Source organism: Marmota monax, unplaced genomic scaffold (genome assembly GCF_021218885.2).
Source record: "Marmota monax isolate L192 unplaced genomic scaffold, Marmota_monax_Labrador192_F-V1.1 WCK01_AAM20220418_F8-fsc00145, whole genome shotgun sequence".
Taxonomy (NCBI): Eukaryota; Metazoa; Chordata; class Mammalia; order Rodentia; family Sciuridae; genus Marmota; species Marmota monax.
The window spans coordinates 916,547-931,704 of record NW_026695201.1 but is presented as its reverse complement, the minus strand read 5'-3'; the positions used below and the strand labels follow the sequence as shown (position 1 = coordinate 931,704).

Here is a 15,158-nt window from a genome sequence, read left to right as displayed (position 1 = left end):
ACTGTGACTATATATATATGACTTAAGGTCTATCTACCCTTAAGTTTGCCAGAAAACCAGATAGTTGCATCCCAGCAACTATACACACACACACACACACACACACACACAGGAAAATTATATCAGGTTCATTCCACTCTTTCCTTTTCCTATACCTCCTCCCAGTTGTGCTTCTTCTATTTAACTATTCAAACCATTTAATTTTTTTATCCCAATTTTTTTCCTTTCCCCAACATTTTAATATATTAATCTATCATCCTTCTCTATCTATGGTCTTCTAAAATGTGTTGCTTTTGTGTTAAACTTGAATTGTAACAAAAAAGGAGAAAACGATGCTTCGTGCATAATGCATTTCATTTAGTGTGCTCTTAAAGACCTTCCCACACCACTCTACGTCTAGCCCATGTCTGGCCTCAACAAAGGACCCCATAGTGTGCATCTGCCACATTTCACTAAAGTGGTAACATGTTTACCACAGGGTAAACATATCAGGTATGCTTCTAACACCTTTTTAGCATTAAATTGTTGTGAAAAACACCATTGCATATTCCCTCTTGGAACTGTGGAGACATTATGTTCAGAAGTGGGATTTCAAGCACAACGTGTACCTACTTAGATAAGACACTGCCACAAGCTCTACCTATCACTTCACCACATCAATGCAGGAGGAGTCCAACTATTGCTCATTCCTGCATACACTGGGTTTCTCTGGATTTCTGATTTTCCCATTGGGTAATGTAAAATAACACTTTCTTTCAATTTTCACTTCTCTAATTACTAGTGCATTTGAGTATCATTAATATATGTTCATCTTTAGGGGTTTTCATCTGGGAATGGGTTATTTACATACTTTGTTTATTTTGTAAATTTTTAATCTTGTGCAAAATTTTCTTTTCATCCCTCAAAACACTGACAGAATATATCGTGCCTTAATATAACTGAAGAAAAGAATAAGGAAACTTCAAAATCACTCACTTCCTCAGGAGCATAACCACCACGTTTGTTCCTGGTCAGTGGTTTGACAAAAATTCATGAAATGTCCCAGAGAGGGACCAATGCACATGCCACAGTTAAAACCAAAGTAGTATAAAAGTTGAAAAAGATAGGGACTTGTATTTTAAAAAAATAAAAGAGGTATGTTTTAAGGAATAGCCAACTTCAGGAAGAAAGTGGGAGGAAGAAGGAAATAAAAGGATGTTGCGACCAAAAGTAGAGATCATCTGAGTCCCCTGACGTCTGTGTGCATCTAGCAGGATGATTTCAGTCTCCAACAAGAGGACACCCAACTTGATGACCTCAAAAAACTCAAGGAAGCATACTGACCAATAGGACTGAGAAATTCAGGGTCATGTAGGCTTTGGTTACAGTGGAGCAGGACTCTTCTGTGAGTTCTTTACCTCTAACTTCTGGTCTGTATGATTTCATCCCTAGATTTGTTTCTCAATGCTGAAAAATGACTTGGGGAAATTCTACCCAGCATGAAATGTCTCAACTACAACTCAGGTGGCACAAAGGCAGAGAATTTCAAAAGAAAAAAAAAACTGCAAACCTTATATAAATTCAACACAGGTTTTTATTCCAGACAGTTCACCAGGGCTACAGATATTTCAAAAGCACGTGCTTTGCTCTCTATGTTCTAAAAACTAAAGGAAGAAACAAAGCTACACAACTGCCCACAGAAGTAGGCAGTAAGGGCTACAGTGACATGTGGGGACACACAGGTGGAGGAGAGAGGGCTCCCCACTGTGGATCCAGAAAGGACCCCCGGAGGAAGTGACACCTGAAATTCATCTGATGATCCATTATATCTAACCAGGTGGAGCTTGCTAGGATATTATTTCATTCAGAGGTAAATTCACAGAAGCCAGGTCAGAACAACAAACCCTTGTTTACATTGAGCACATATTGGTAACTGATCATGAACCAGGTAAATTACCAAGGTTTCACAAGGACAGTTGAAGAGATGTCATCACCATGTGGTGTCCAGGTGTAGACTGGGCACCTGGGTAGCTGGGTCCTCACTTCAAAGGGACAGCACTGCAGGGAGCTTCACAGTGTGTCCTAAGTGAACCAAATGAGAACAGAGAAATAACAGACCTTCATAAGGTGGAGGTGAGAACTGAGCAGAAAATGGAAATGGGGCTGAGAGGAGAAGGAAAGTGAGGAAAAAGTCAAAACAGAAGGGAAGAGCATTGGGGAGGAGGGACAAACAGGACAGATGGATACAAAGAACTCACCAGCGTTTCCTAAACCAAAATCCAAGACCTGTCAGAAGAGCCAGGGCCACTATCACTGCCAAGAGGATCCAGCCCAGGGCACTATGAGGTGCTGCAGATTCAAGTGGACACCAGGATGTTGTTTCCAATCCATTCCCCGTTTTACTCCACACACTCCCTGTTTGCTGTATTAACTATTTTCCTTGAGTTTCTACTGCACCAATCATTCCTCCTATTTTATTCTTATCCCTTTTCAGAGGGGAATCCTTCTTCTATCCTACATATTTCTGCATCTACAGATCCCTCATGTTTAATTCTTCCATTCCTTGGATTAAAATATTTGTCTTCTTTTGATCTAAAATCCCTAATCTCCCAAATTTTTGCTGGCCCTCAAGCTCTGCTATAGCAGACTGCCTCCCCCCATCTCCAGCCTGGGTCCCACTCTTACCACCCCAGTGGAGGACGAGGTCCTGCCCTCCTAGGCTCCTGTGCTTCACCCTGCAGGCCAGGCCAGCCGCCTCCCCAGCTGCCACATCCAGGATTGCTCTGAGATACCACGTCCCATCAGCATTGGGCAGGAAGTCACCTCTCTGAGTGCCCTGCTGCTCCTCCTCACCTCGCATCCACATCACCCACACGGGCTTTGGGTAGAAGCCAGATACATGACACACCAGCAGCAGACGGCCAGGCCCAGGACTGGGGCCACTGGACAGCCAGGCCTCAGGCTTCACTGCAAAGGACAGAAAACACATCCAGACACAGACTCTAACATACACTGAGAGGTTCAGAACTCCACATGAGACTACATGGATATATACTTCCCCCTTCTGGAAATGTCACTCGATATCCTCTTTTTATCCTGAATTTGACTTTAAAATAGAAAAATTCTTTGAGATGGGCTACAAGACTGACCTTGTTGCTGGAGATGAGCCTTCCCTGCATCTAGAAGACCCAAGGTGAAACGTGGGCAGGTGTCACTGAGGAGCCTGTGTAACCTCTGTGTGTAGTCTTGGTTCTGACTGAGCAGTTTGCAGACTTTCTGGGCCTTTCTTCCACCCTCTGGAGACGGTGACCATGTTTTATTCTGGAAGCTCATGAAGTCATGTCCTTGGGTAGCTACATGCTTCAAGCCTAGGAAGCCCTTCCCAGAGTGCAGTTCACAGCCTGTTGCAATCTGTAGATCAAAGGGATCTGGGGAAGAAGAGTCATGAATTAGAGGAGAAAAGGGAGAAAATGGAATGAGATGAAAGCAAAAGACTATAAAAGCAGAAGGGAGTTTGGGGAGTTTAGGGGATGGACCACAGTGTGGTTTGGTCTGAGGTTCACAGAAAGGGGAACTGGTAGGAGCTGGAGGTGGAGGAAGAGACGATAATATGAGGAAGGGAGGGGACTGTTCAAAGGTGATAGTGATGGTGGGGGGTGAAGGAATTAATGTGAGAGAGCTGAGACTCTAACTAACCAGGGTGAACGTATCCATGGTAACCATAGCAGTTCAGATGGGGATGACTGAAGAATGAAATGGGAGAGAAAGTCACACTTTAAGGAGTCAACCAAAGAGTGAGGATGCTAAAGGTACCTGGCTGATTTCTGGGGAAAAGAGTGGCCACGGGATGCCTCTGAGGGGAGATAATAACGCACAGCCCCGCAGGCAATGAGGGAGCAGTTCATAAGTGGCAAAAACTGAAGTTTTTGAAGAATTGGGTTCTGGTGTATAGCACTTTCCCAGGGTGTGGTTGCACTTTTATGCTGAAGAGTGTGGAGTAAGATTCCGAACAGCGTAGGCTGTTTACTACAGGAATAAGAAGTTCACTGAGGGCTGAGGATATAGCTCAGTTTATAGAGAGCTTGCCTCACATGCACAAGGTCAATCCCCAGCACCACAGATCAAAAAGCTCACTGAGAAACCTTAGCTTTCTTCTCCCCAGCAATGGAACTAAACTCACCTTCAGACATGAAGTAATCAGTGTAAAATTCCTGAATTCCAATGGAGTTTACCCGGAGAAACCTTTCCAGATCCTCCAACTCCCTGTTACTGAAGTTGCCCCTGGACCAGGGATACAGGTAAATGATGGCATCAGAGCTGCTGTTCCATCTGTGAATCTGCAGCTCCCCCAACCAGCCTGAGCTCAGATGTACCCAGGAGTGGTTGTGAAAGGATGACGTCTGGAGGAGATGGTAGGAGACAGGCTCCTCAAACCCTGTGATGAAGAATAGATAGAATGTGGGGAAATGTGACATTGGGAGGGAGAGACTAGGAAAAGAAAGTTGTCAGAGTGGGAAGACTCAGAGTCTGGAAATGTGGAGAGCCACCTTTACTTTAGCTGACATCTGTTGGCCCCCAGGGTCCCATGCTCTACCAACATCCTCCATGAGAGCACAGAGGGCTTGAGTAAGAACACGCAGAATGGGGCCAGCTTGGCACTCGTTCTCTCCAGGTATGTGCAGGGGAAACTACCATCAACACACACACACACACACACACACACACACACACTTGCCCCTAACAGGTCTCTTGCCACAATTCTTACCATATTCACTGTCACCTACTGGGAAGAGAGCAGCTAGCAAGGGGAGTAGCAGAGACAACATGGCACTTGCAGATGCTACTTCTTTCTCTTAAGAAAAGTTGTCCTTGGATTTCTGTTCTAAACAAACCTACCCCACAGACCTCTCTTCTGACTTCCGTATTCAACCAACAGACAGACCTCTCCTGCCTGAAAATCTGCTTCCACCCCAAACCCTGACCACCTACTCAGTTTCCCATTTCCCCTGCTCTTCTGAGTCTCTGCCCAGTCTTCCAACTTCTCTCACTGTCTCATATTTCCATCCTGGTCATCTTCCCCTATTTCAACTGCTATGCAACATGTTTTATGTGGCACTGAAAGTCACCATACCCCTAGGAACTCTTCTTTCAGTGTTGGGTATTGATCCCATGATTGTAAGCATTTTGAGTTATTTGAATAATTTTGAATTCTTCCCCCATGTGTCCTCTTCCCTACCCCATCCCCCATGCCACCATCTTCATGTCGCTGACATCACTGGTTATTTTATTTACTTCTTCAGAATCACTTTGGATTGTCCTCTACACCACTATCAACTAATTAGTCTGTGGATCCTGTATCCAGGGTGCACTCTGGGAGACATGCAGCCAGTCCAGTGATACACTTACTGCTCCATGATCACCACCTTGAATTTTATAGTAATTTTATTGACTTTGTGTTTCATAAGCAAAGTTCAGTGAAACTTCTATGGGAGCTCACAGAGCCTCCCCAGCTTCTGTAGGGTTCTCCCTCCCACAACCTCACCACAGGTGCAGTACCCTTCCACCTGCTCCTCACTGTCTGGGGCCCTGGTAACTCTACACTCTTCCTATCCACCTCCATCCTGCCACCACTGCACTGACCATGTCTCTCTGAAGGCCCCATCTGCCATCAGCCTCGGTCACTGCCCCATGACTTGCAGGCACAAAGGGAGAATGGCACATGCACCCAACAGTGTGTGGGCAGAACACAGGGGCAGTGATACCATCTAAAGTCTGCCCCAAGTCATTTTGTAACTTGTCCACACTTATTCCAAGGACCAAATGCATCTCCATGTAATTTAATGTAGTTTCAGTGCTCAACCTGGTGCCAAGTGTGGGGAAGGCCACTTGAAATTCCCACTTCAGTTCAGCCAGGGTAAGGATCATTTGAGCAACTGGGGTAGCAGGAACCAGGCAGGGAAGCTTGCTTGAAGTCATGAACTGCAGAGCCCAGGTGTCTAAGTGCTCCTGCAATCATCCCGTAAGTATCCCTGTGCCCAAGGGACATAACATTAGCAAGTCAAATAAAAACACAGAGACATAACCTTTCCTTGAAATAAGAAGTTTTGAATTTTAGTACCTTTAAAAGCACTCCCTCCCCTCCCTTTTGAGCACACACCTCCTATGTTCTGAATCTTTATGTCTTCCCCAAATTCACATACTGGAGTCCTAACCACCCATGTGATGGTATTAGGAGGTGGGGCCTTAGGGAGGTGATTAGGTCATGCTGTCTCCATCTCAGAAATGAGACTTGTGCCTTATAAAGGGAACCTCAGAGAGACCAAATAAACCTTCCGTGATGTGAAAATATTTTGAAGGTGTCTTTGATGAACCAAAATGCAGGTCTCAATACAAACTAAATCTATCTTGACCTTGGACTTTTCAGACTCCAGAAATGTGAAAAATAATTTTTATTGGTTATAATCCACCCATTCTATGGCATTCTGTGATATTAACCTGAATGACTAAGAGAAGGTTCTACATTTTCATTTTTCCCTGGATCCCACAAGATATATGACTGCTGCTCTTGAGTGTGGGATGGCAAAATCAAGGAGAAGATAGTTACAGTTGGACAGGAAAGAGAGCAAAGAAAATTAACTAAATAAGGAATGAGGTTCTGGGACCAAAAAGTTGTGAGCTGATAAGAGAAAAGAAGGATATAACAGATGCAGGAGAAGGAGGAAGAGGGGTGTTTTAGTGAGCGTTTTTGCCTCTGAGACCAAAGGACATGACAAGAAAAATTTGAAGAAGGAAAAGTATATTTTGCGTCTCACAGTTTCCAAGCTCTTAGTCCATAGATGGTCAACTTCACTCCTCAGGGCCCAAGGTGAGGCAGGACATCATGGCAGAAGAGTGTGGCAGAGGAAAGCAGGTCTGGACATGGCCACCAAGAAGGGGAGAGAGAGAGAGAGAGAGCGCTCCACTCATCAAGAACAAAATATATTCTCCAAAGTCACATCCCCAGGAACCCACCTCCCCAGCCACACCTACCAACCCACAGTTACACTCAGTTAATCTTTATCAGGGGATTAACTTACTAATTGGGTTAAGGCTCTCAAGACCCAGTCATTTCACCTCCAAATCTTCTTGCACTGTCTCACACATAAGCATTTGGGGAACACCTCATATCTAAACCATAACAAGGGAAGCATAAAGGGATTGGAAAAAGAATTCAAAATTTGTTCCCCTCTACTTTCCCCTGGCAGAGGGCTCCTGGTGAGGATGCAGGTAGCAGCTGGTGCTTGGGTCAGAGTCCCACTGAGGATCTGCAGCTCCCCAGTCCACTGCACCCCCGAATGAGCTCTCAGCTGTGGAGGGTGAAAGACAAGGTCTGAGGAGGAGAAAGGAAAGGATGGAGACCATTGGGAGCTGCCTGGGGGAGGCTGAGATCTGGGGGAGCTGAGAGAGAGCAAGAGTATAGAGAAAAAAATAAGAGATAAAATAGGTGGGAAGTGACCAGGACCAGAAAAAGAAAAAATCTTTGAGAGAGGAAATGGTTATACAGATCACTGATGGTTGTGTGCTCCCTGGTCACAGGAAAACATGATGAAAATCCAGATGAGTAAGATCTATGCCAAATAGAACTCAGCCAGGCAGGGTGTTTCTGCTATTTTAGGGGCATCCATGATGTTAAACCCCAATGCAAAGAAAAGACCACTGACTCTAATTTTAAATCATATTAAAGCAAGCTTACATTGGTGTACACCAGAGCTGGCCAGGACTGTCTTTCCCGAAAACCCTGGGCTAGAGACCAGTACCCCAGCTCTCTAGGAACACAATTTTATAGCACAAAAAGTTGCAAAATGGGGGTATCTTGAAAACTTACAGATAACAGGATTTTGACAAGCATAATACAAAGGCAGATAGTAGGTTAAAGATCTACATGGCATGATATTTCAAGGTAGGAAGCAAATTCAAATGCAAACATCAGAACTTATGAGGTTTCAGAGAGGGTTGTTACCAGGTCAGGGAAAATCAGGCATGGGTGGGTTCAAGGCATGGGCAGGCATTCCAAACAAGTTTAGAAATCACAGTCATTTATAGTAAAACACAAATTAACTTTTCATGACTTTGTGATGAAATGGCTCCCAAACTCAAGATGGAATTAGGCTGGGTTCATCACAGGAGTCTTCTCTTTGTAACAAGACCTTCCTTCAGGATTCTTCTTCTTGATTCATCTTTGCTTAGGCTACCAGCATGCTGTGTTCTTCCTAACACTTCTAATTGTTGCTCCCTGCACACACCACAACTCCTGAACTTCTCCTTCCCCACACAGCTTCCCCGGGAACCAGGACATAAGCTCCCCCCTCCACAGGATCTCACGGTGCCATCTGACTTCCCACCTCACCAACACAGACCTCAATTTCTCTCCCCGAGAAACCCACTGCCTGTCCTAACTTCCTGCCAGCACTGTGCTTCTCCTTCCCCTCCATACTTCCTCAAGTTTTTCTCTTGTCTTTCTGTCTTTCTTACGTATAACCGGTGTGTTTTTTCCTCTCATAGCAAATTTCTTGCAGTAAATGGAGCTTCAGACTGAGACCCATGATGATTTCACGTACAGAACACCTGCACCAAATTGCAATGTCCTGAGCCTGGCCTCAGTGTCCCTGAATGTAAAATGACAGGAAGGAACTGAATGTTAGCTGCTATCCTGTGGCTGTGACGTTCTTTGTGACTTGCTGCTCTCCCATGTCTACCCACCCATGTGTCCTCTCTTCCCTATTCTGCTTCTCTCTCCTCTTTCCCTCCCCAGGTTTTCACCATCATTCTTCACTTAGCTCTTATCTCAGCCCCAGGACCTCATCTCTGTTCTGTTTCTCCCTTCTATCCATTCAGTTTAACCTCCATCCTTCCTCCTTGACTCCCTTGACAATCCCAGTAAAACAATTTATCACATGGCCCTTGGAATCCTCTGTGTTAATGTAAAACACAAAGTTATGCAGTTGTTTCTGTCGAGATGGCTCATACAATAGGTTAAAAAGACCTGCCAGTAGAAAACACCAGGAAATGTGAGATTACATTTTAAACTAGTTTAAATGCAGAGCAGCATTTAGAATAAAATAAGTGAAGTCCTTTTGGGTAAAAAAGCAAAGACATGTAAAACTGGTATCTGGCACCAGTGTACACCAGATATTGTTACGCCCAAGTTCCCTACTGGTTGGGCTGCTGTGGTCTCCTGGATCTGAAATTCAGGACTTAGGTCTGGGCAAACAAGGTCAGAATTGTAATGCAGGCTTCTTCCATACCTTCAATTCTGAGACAGAAGAAGCTAGGAAAAAATCGAACCCAATTATATACGAAAGGAAGCTGGTATATCTGTTTGCTAAATGATGGTTGGTTGTTTTCCTCATTCTGAAAATTACAAATCACTGTTCTGAATTCAGAGTTAAAAAATATCTACTTACATAATCCTGGAATAAAATTCATAATAAGAAAAATTTATTGCAATTTTTTATTGATTTTTTTAAGAATAAATGATAGCAAAATGCATTATAATTCTTATTTTATATACATATACAGCACAATTTTTCATATCTCTAACTGTATATAAAGTATGTTGACACCAATTCGTGTCTTCATACATGTACTTTGGATAATGATGTCCATCACATTTCACCATCCTTGCTAATCCCCTGCTCCATCCCTTTGCCTCCCACCCCTCAGGCTTATCTTGAGTTCATCTATTCCTCCCATGCTCCCCCTCCCTACCCAACTATGAACCCCATTCCTTACATCAGAGAAAACATTTGGCATTTGTTTCTTGGGGATTGGCTAGCTTCACTTAGCATTATCCTCTCCAACTCCATCCATTTACCTGCAAATGCCATGATTTTATTCCCTTTTATTGCTGAGTAAAATTCCATTGGGTATATATGCCACATATTTTTAGTCCACTCATCTACGAAGGGCATCTAGGTTGGTTCCACAGTTTAGCTATTGCAAATTGTGCTGCTATAAACATTGATGTGGCTGTGTCCCTGTAATATGCTGATTTTAAATCCTTTGGGTATAGACTAAAGAGAGTGGTAGCTTGGTCAAATGATGGTTACATTCCCAAATTTTCAAGGAATCTGCATACTGCTTTCCATATTGGCTGCACCAATTTGCAGCAAAGTATGAGTGTACCCTTTTCCCCACATCCTCGCCAACACTTATTGTTATTTGTCTTCATATAGCTGCCATTCTGACTAGAGTGAGATGATATCTTAGAGTAGCTTTGATTTGCATTTCTCTAATTGCTAGCGATGATGAACATTTTTTCATATATTTGTTGATTGATTGTATATCCTCTTCTGAGAAGTGTCTGTTCAGGTCATTGGCCCATTTATTGATTGGATTATTATTTTTTTTTTTTGGTGTTTAGCTTTCTGAGTTCTTTTTTTTTTTTAAATATTTATTTATTTATTTTAGTTTTCAGCGGACACAACACCTTTGTTTGTATGTGGTGCTGAGGATCGAACCCGGGCTGCACGCATGCCAGGCGAGCACGCTACCGCTTGAGCCACATCCCCAGCCCCATTTCTTTCTGAGTTCTTTATATATCCTAGAGATTAGTGTCTGATGTGTGAATAGAAAGACTACATCCTGGGAGCAAATTTTTTATTGTAAATTTTTAATACCTCTATGAAAGCAGGTAAAATTTAAAGCAAAATTGATTAGGAGAACCCCCTCCAACAAGCTGTGAAAATGACCCACACAAAGACTTCCTTAATTAGCCACAGTTCAAATGTAGAGGGTAGAGATTAAAATAATACACCATGAATGGAAGTTGACAGAGGAAATTTAGTTGACCCAAAAAACACACACATAGGAAATTACATGCTTAAAGTTAGAATTATATGGTAAAAGAAAAATAAATCATACAAAAAAGGGACATGATTTAAAAAAAAATACCAGACACATTTGTAAAGCAAATTTAACCTTAAAACTACTGTTATTGCTATAATTGTATACAAACTCAAAAAGTAGACTAAACAAAAGAGAAATAATTTTGAAATATTTCTGAATCAGAAGGTCTGAAAACTTCCTTCTAATGCAATATACAGATGAAAGCTTTGGGGAAAAATGGGGGGCATTGAAAGATATAAAGCATAGCTAGATGAGGTGGGTCCCACCATTTGTTCCAGTGAATCAGGAGACTGAGGTAGCAGGTTTGCAGCTTTGAGGTCAGCCTGGGCAACTTAGTGAGACCTTGTCTCAAAGAAATAAAATAAAAATGCAGCTACATGGTAGAGTGGGCCTGGAATTAAATTCCAGCATCAACTAAACAACAACAAAAGGGACAAACATTAGTTTGAATCCCAATATAGTCCTATGAGAATGTTATAAGGAGACAAAAACATAATGGAAAATGATATACTTAAAGAAATTGTGCCTGAGAATTTTCCAGAATTAATGAAACATGTGACTCTCAGTATTGGTAAAAGGCAAAATCTCCAAAGTAGAGTTAATGAGTCTGAAAAATAATTTTTATTTTCAAAGAGAATTTTCAAGAGATCCAGGAAACTCAGAACATAAAACAAATGTAAAACAAACTTTTTTATATAGTTGTTATTCCTGGAATAGGCATTCCATCTGTGTCTACAATATAGCAAGGATTGAATTCAACACTAGGATTAAAAAGGATATAAAGATAAAAGCTGAAACTCTAGAGAAAAGCACATATTAACCAACCATGAAAACAGCACATCAAAGAAAGTACAGAGAAAAGAATGAGCTTCATTAAATATGTTTTATTTTCATTAGCACTGCTCACATGGACTTAGTCTTGGAACCAGAATTTGGGCTGAAATAATCAGATATGACCAAGGCAGTGAGAACACATAACCATGAGACTATCTCGAGTGATTTTTAATTCAGAAATATATGAAGAAGTCAGAAAGGATTGACTTTGAACCTATACACTAACCGCCACCTATGGTACCTTCAGAGTTCAGGAAACAACTTCTCTAACTCCTCAGTAGAAAGCTGAGAAATCCAGGGTGGTGTCCTGTGTTAGCCGGTTTCCATCAGTGAAATACCTGCAATAATTAAGTTTCTGAGAATAAAAGGGGTTTTGGGCTCACAGTCTTAGAGGCTCCAGTCCACAATTAGATGATCCCATAACTTTGGGACAACAGTGAGACTGCACGTTATATTGGGAGAACATGACAGAGCAAAACTGCTGGCATCATAATCCAGGGAGCAAAAAGGAGATAGACAAAATAGAGGAAGAGACAGAGGTCCTACAAATCCCAACAAGGTTAAGCTTTCAATGACCTAAGGACTTGTCTCCTAAAGGTTACACCACCTCCCATTAACCCCACTCTGGCAACCAAACATTTAACACATGAACCTATGGGGACATTCAACATCCAAATATAGTGTGGCTCCCATGACCTGATCCCCTTCCCCTATGCTTCATTCCTTAAAGATCTGCTACCTCTCGATACCTTTACATTGGGAACCAAGATTCCAGAACATGAACCTCTGGGGAACAAACCACACCAAACCACAATACTGCAATGTTCTATTTCTTGACTGGATTCCAAGGAACCAATATCCTTTGCTGTATTACAGTTGAATGTATAATTTTTCTTTTAATTTTATATATTTGAGCTAAGCCTTATCTATTTTGACATTTCACAATAAAATAATTTAAAAATAGCATCACCCCCACCACTGGAAAAAAATAAAAAGAAAGAACAGTGTTAATTTGGGTCTGTCTTGTGCTCCATTTTCTGGAAACCTATTTTCTGTTCTTTTCTCAGATAGGTCTCTCCTGGTCATGCTTTCCTTCATATTCCTGGTCTTTAAAATGACATGCAGAGACTCCTTAGCAATTCATGTGCACTTGTCCAAGCTTCTGTATATATAGTGATATTGCTGAGAAGGTTTTGCTTGCCTCCAAATGTACTCTAGAAAATGACTGGCACTTGATTAAACTTGTTTTTTGTGTATTTTTTTGTGCCTGGAATTGTTTCATGCATGGTATTCAAGATACTGTTTTCCAAATAATAAAAAACATGAATGCCAGGAATATTCCTTTGTATTCTACACCTTTAGCCTCTAAAAGTATTTTTCAATGACGTCACAAGCAAAGCCACACAGGGTTCTAATAAAAATCAAAAAACAAAACACTCAATATTATAGGCATGTCAGTCTTAGGATCTCACTTCCTTAACAAAATTCCTGTGGCACAAGAAGTAAAATCAAGAATCAATAAATGGGACAGATTTGACCTAAAAAGCTTCTCAACAAAGGAAACAAACAGTAATATGAAGAAAGCGCCTACAGAATGGGAGAAAATCTTTACCACTTACACCTCAGATAGAGCATTAATCTCCAAGATATATAAAGAACTCAAAAAAAAAAAATAAAACCATAAAAATTAATCAAAAATGGGCTAATGAAGTGAACAGAGCATTCCAAGAAGAAGAAATGCAATCAATCAAAAAATACATGAAAAAATGTTCAATATCTCTAGCAATTAGAGAAATGCAAATCAAAACTACTCTTAAGATTTCATCTCACTCCAGTTAGATCAGCAGTTATCAAGAATACAAAAAACAATAAGCGTTGGTGAGGATGTGAGGGAAAAGTACACTCATACTTTGCTGGTGGGACTGCAATTTGGTGCAACCCTTATGGAAAGCAGTATGGAGATTCCTCAGAAAACTTGGAATGGAACCACCATATGACCCAGCTATCCTACTCCTCGGTTTATACCCAAAGGATTTAAAATCAGCATATTACAATGATGCAGCCACAACAATATTTATAGCAGCTCAATTCACAATAGCTAAACTATGTAACCAACCTAGGTGTCCTTCAATAGATAAATGAATTTTTAAAATGTAATATATATATATATATATAATATAATATTATTCGGCCTTGAAGAAGAATAAAATAATGGCATTTGGACAGAGCTTGAGAATATCATGCTAAGCAAAATAAGCCAATCCCCTCAAAAAACAAAAGCTGAATGTTTTTTCTGATATGCAGTTGCTAATTCAATGGAAGGGGGAGCTAGGGAAGAATAGAGTTTCCTTGGATTGGGTAGAGGAGAGTGAAGGATGGGGAGTGGGCAGGAGGAAGGAAGAACAGTAGAACGAATCAGACATTATTACCCTATGGTTTACCCTATATATAACTACACCACCTGTGTGATTCTACATCATGTACAATCAGAAGAAGGAGGAATTATGCTCCATTATATATGATATAGCAAACTGCACTTTACTGTCATGCATAACTAATTAAAACAAATTTTTAAAAATTTCTTTTGAAAATAGTAGTGGATCATGCTTAGTTTTCTTCCACAATGTAGATCCTAAAGCAAAAAACAAGAGAAAATCACAGTAATCTATATTGATATTGGGAGCTTTAAAGATAGAACTTTATTTGGGGACATGACGCTAGGTCCCAGGAGTGGGACACTAAGAAAGGTACAACAGGAAAGGATGTAAAGCCACAACAGTGAAGTTATCAGCCTTGTCACAGTTATGAAAAACTAGGGTCTGACCTACCTGGGAGCTCCTCATCCTGCATACTGATTGCGACCCTGAATTACCTCCCTGAGAGTTGAGAGAGCACATATTCATAACCTCTCATCCATTAATAGTCAAGGATTGCCCTGTGAGGTATTACCTCCCTGACACTTGCAGTTTTGAGCATTCACAAATGCTATGTGGCTTCTCTCAGGTGTCCCAGTCACATTGCAAGAAAAAATCCTGGGGCAAAGATGCAGAGGATATACAGTGCAGGGCAAGTTAGCTTCTATCTCAATTGCTTCAGTAGGGATGGTACAGAGGCATCTGCTACTATCATGTTATATTGACAATATTATATATATATATATATATATATATATATATATATATATATATATATATATTGACATATATATATGTGTGTGTGTGTGTGTGTGTGTAATACATACAAAAATTAAAATTAAAAACAAAAGATAAGAAAATCAATCATTTTTTTCCCAAAGCCTCAAAACATTCCACTGCCTTGAACTGTTTAGCTCTCTGCGCCACCTAGTGGTGAAATATAAACATCCACAAGTGTCAGTAAGTGTTTAAATAGAAAACTTGCTGTCTCCCTCTGTTCCAAATTGAAATTCTGGTGCCTGCTGTAGAATGCTCACCTGCAGT

General features: G+C 41.2%; 1 protein-coding gene across 1 annotated transcript; it reads right to left on the bottom strand.

Moving 5' to 3' along the window:
- Positions 1-1,570: 1,570 nt before the first annotated feature.
- Positions 1,571-14,550, bottom strand: LOC124082545 (T-cell surface glycoprotein CD1a-like). Its single transcript, XM_058574123.1, has 8 exons — positions 14,529-14,550; positions 7,211-7,348; positions 4,160-4,414; positions 3,793-3,803; positions 3,129-3,606; positions 2,665-2,946; positions 2,238-2,328; positions 1,571-2,061 (listed from the first exon to the last, which is right to left on the bottom strand). The coding sequence occupies exons 1-8, from the start codon at positions 14,548-14,550 to the stop codon at positions 2,019-2,021; spliced, it is 1,320 nt and encodes a 439-aa protein (XP_058430106.1). The 3' UTR covers positions 1,571-2,018.
- Between the last annotated feature and the right edge of the window lie 608 nt (positions 14,551-15,158).

Coding starts and splice junctions, on each gene's coding strand:
- LOC124082545 (XM_058574123.1), bottom strand. CDS start 14,550: ATGCAGGATGAGGAGCTCCCAG. Junction 2,947..3,128: donor GGCTCATCTCCAGCAACAAG/GTCAGTCTTGTA, acceptor TGTCCTTTGCAG/TGAAGCCTGAGGCCTGGCTG. Junction 2,062..2,237: donor TTTTGGTTTAGGAAACGCTG/GTGAGTTCTTTG, acceptor TGGTTCACTTAG/GACACACTGTGAAGCTCCCT.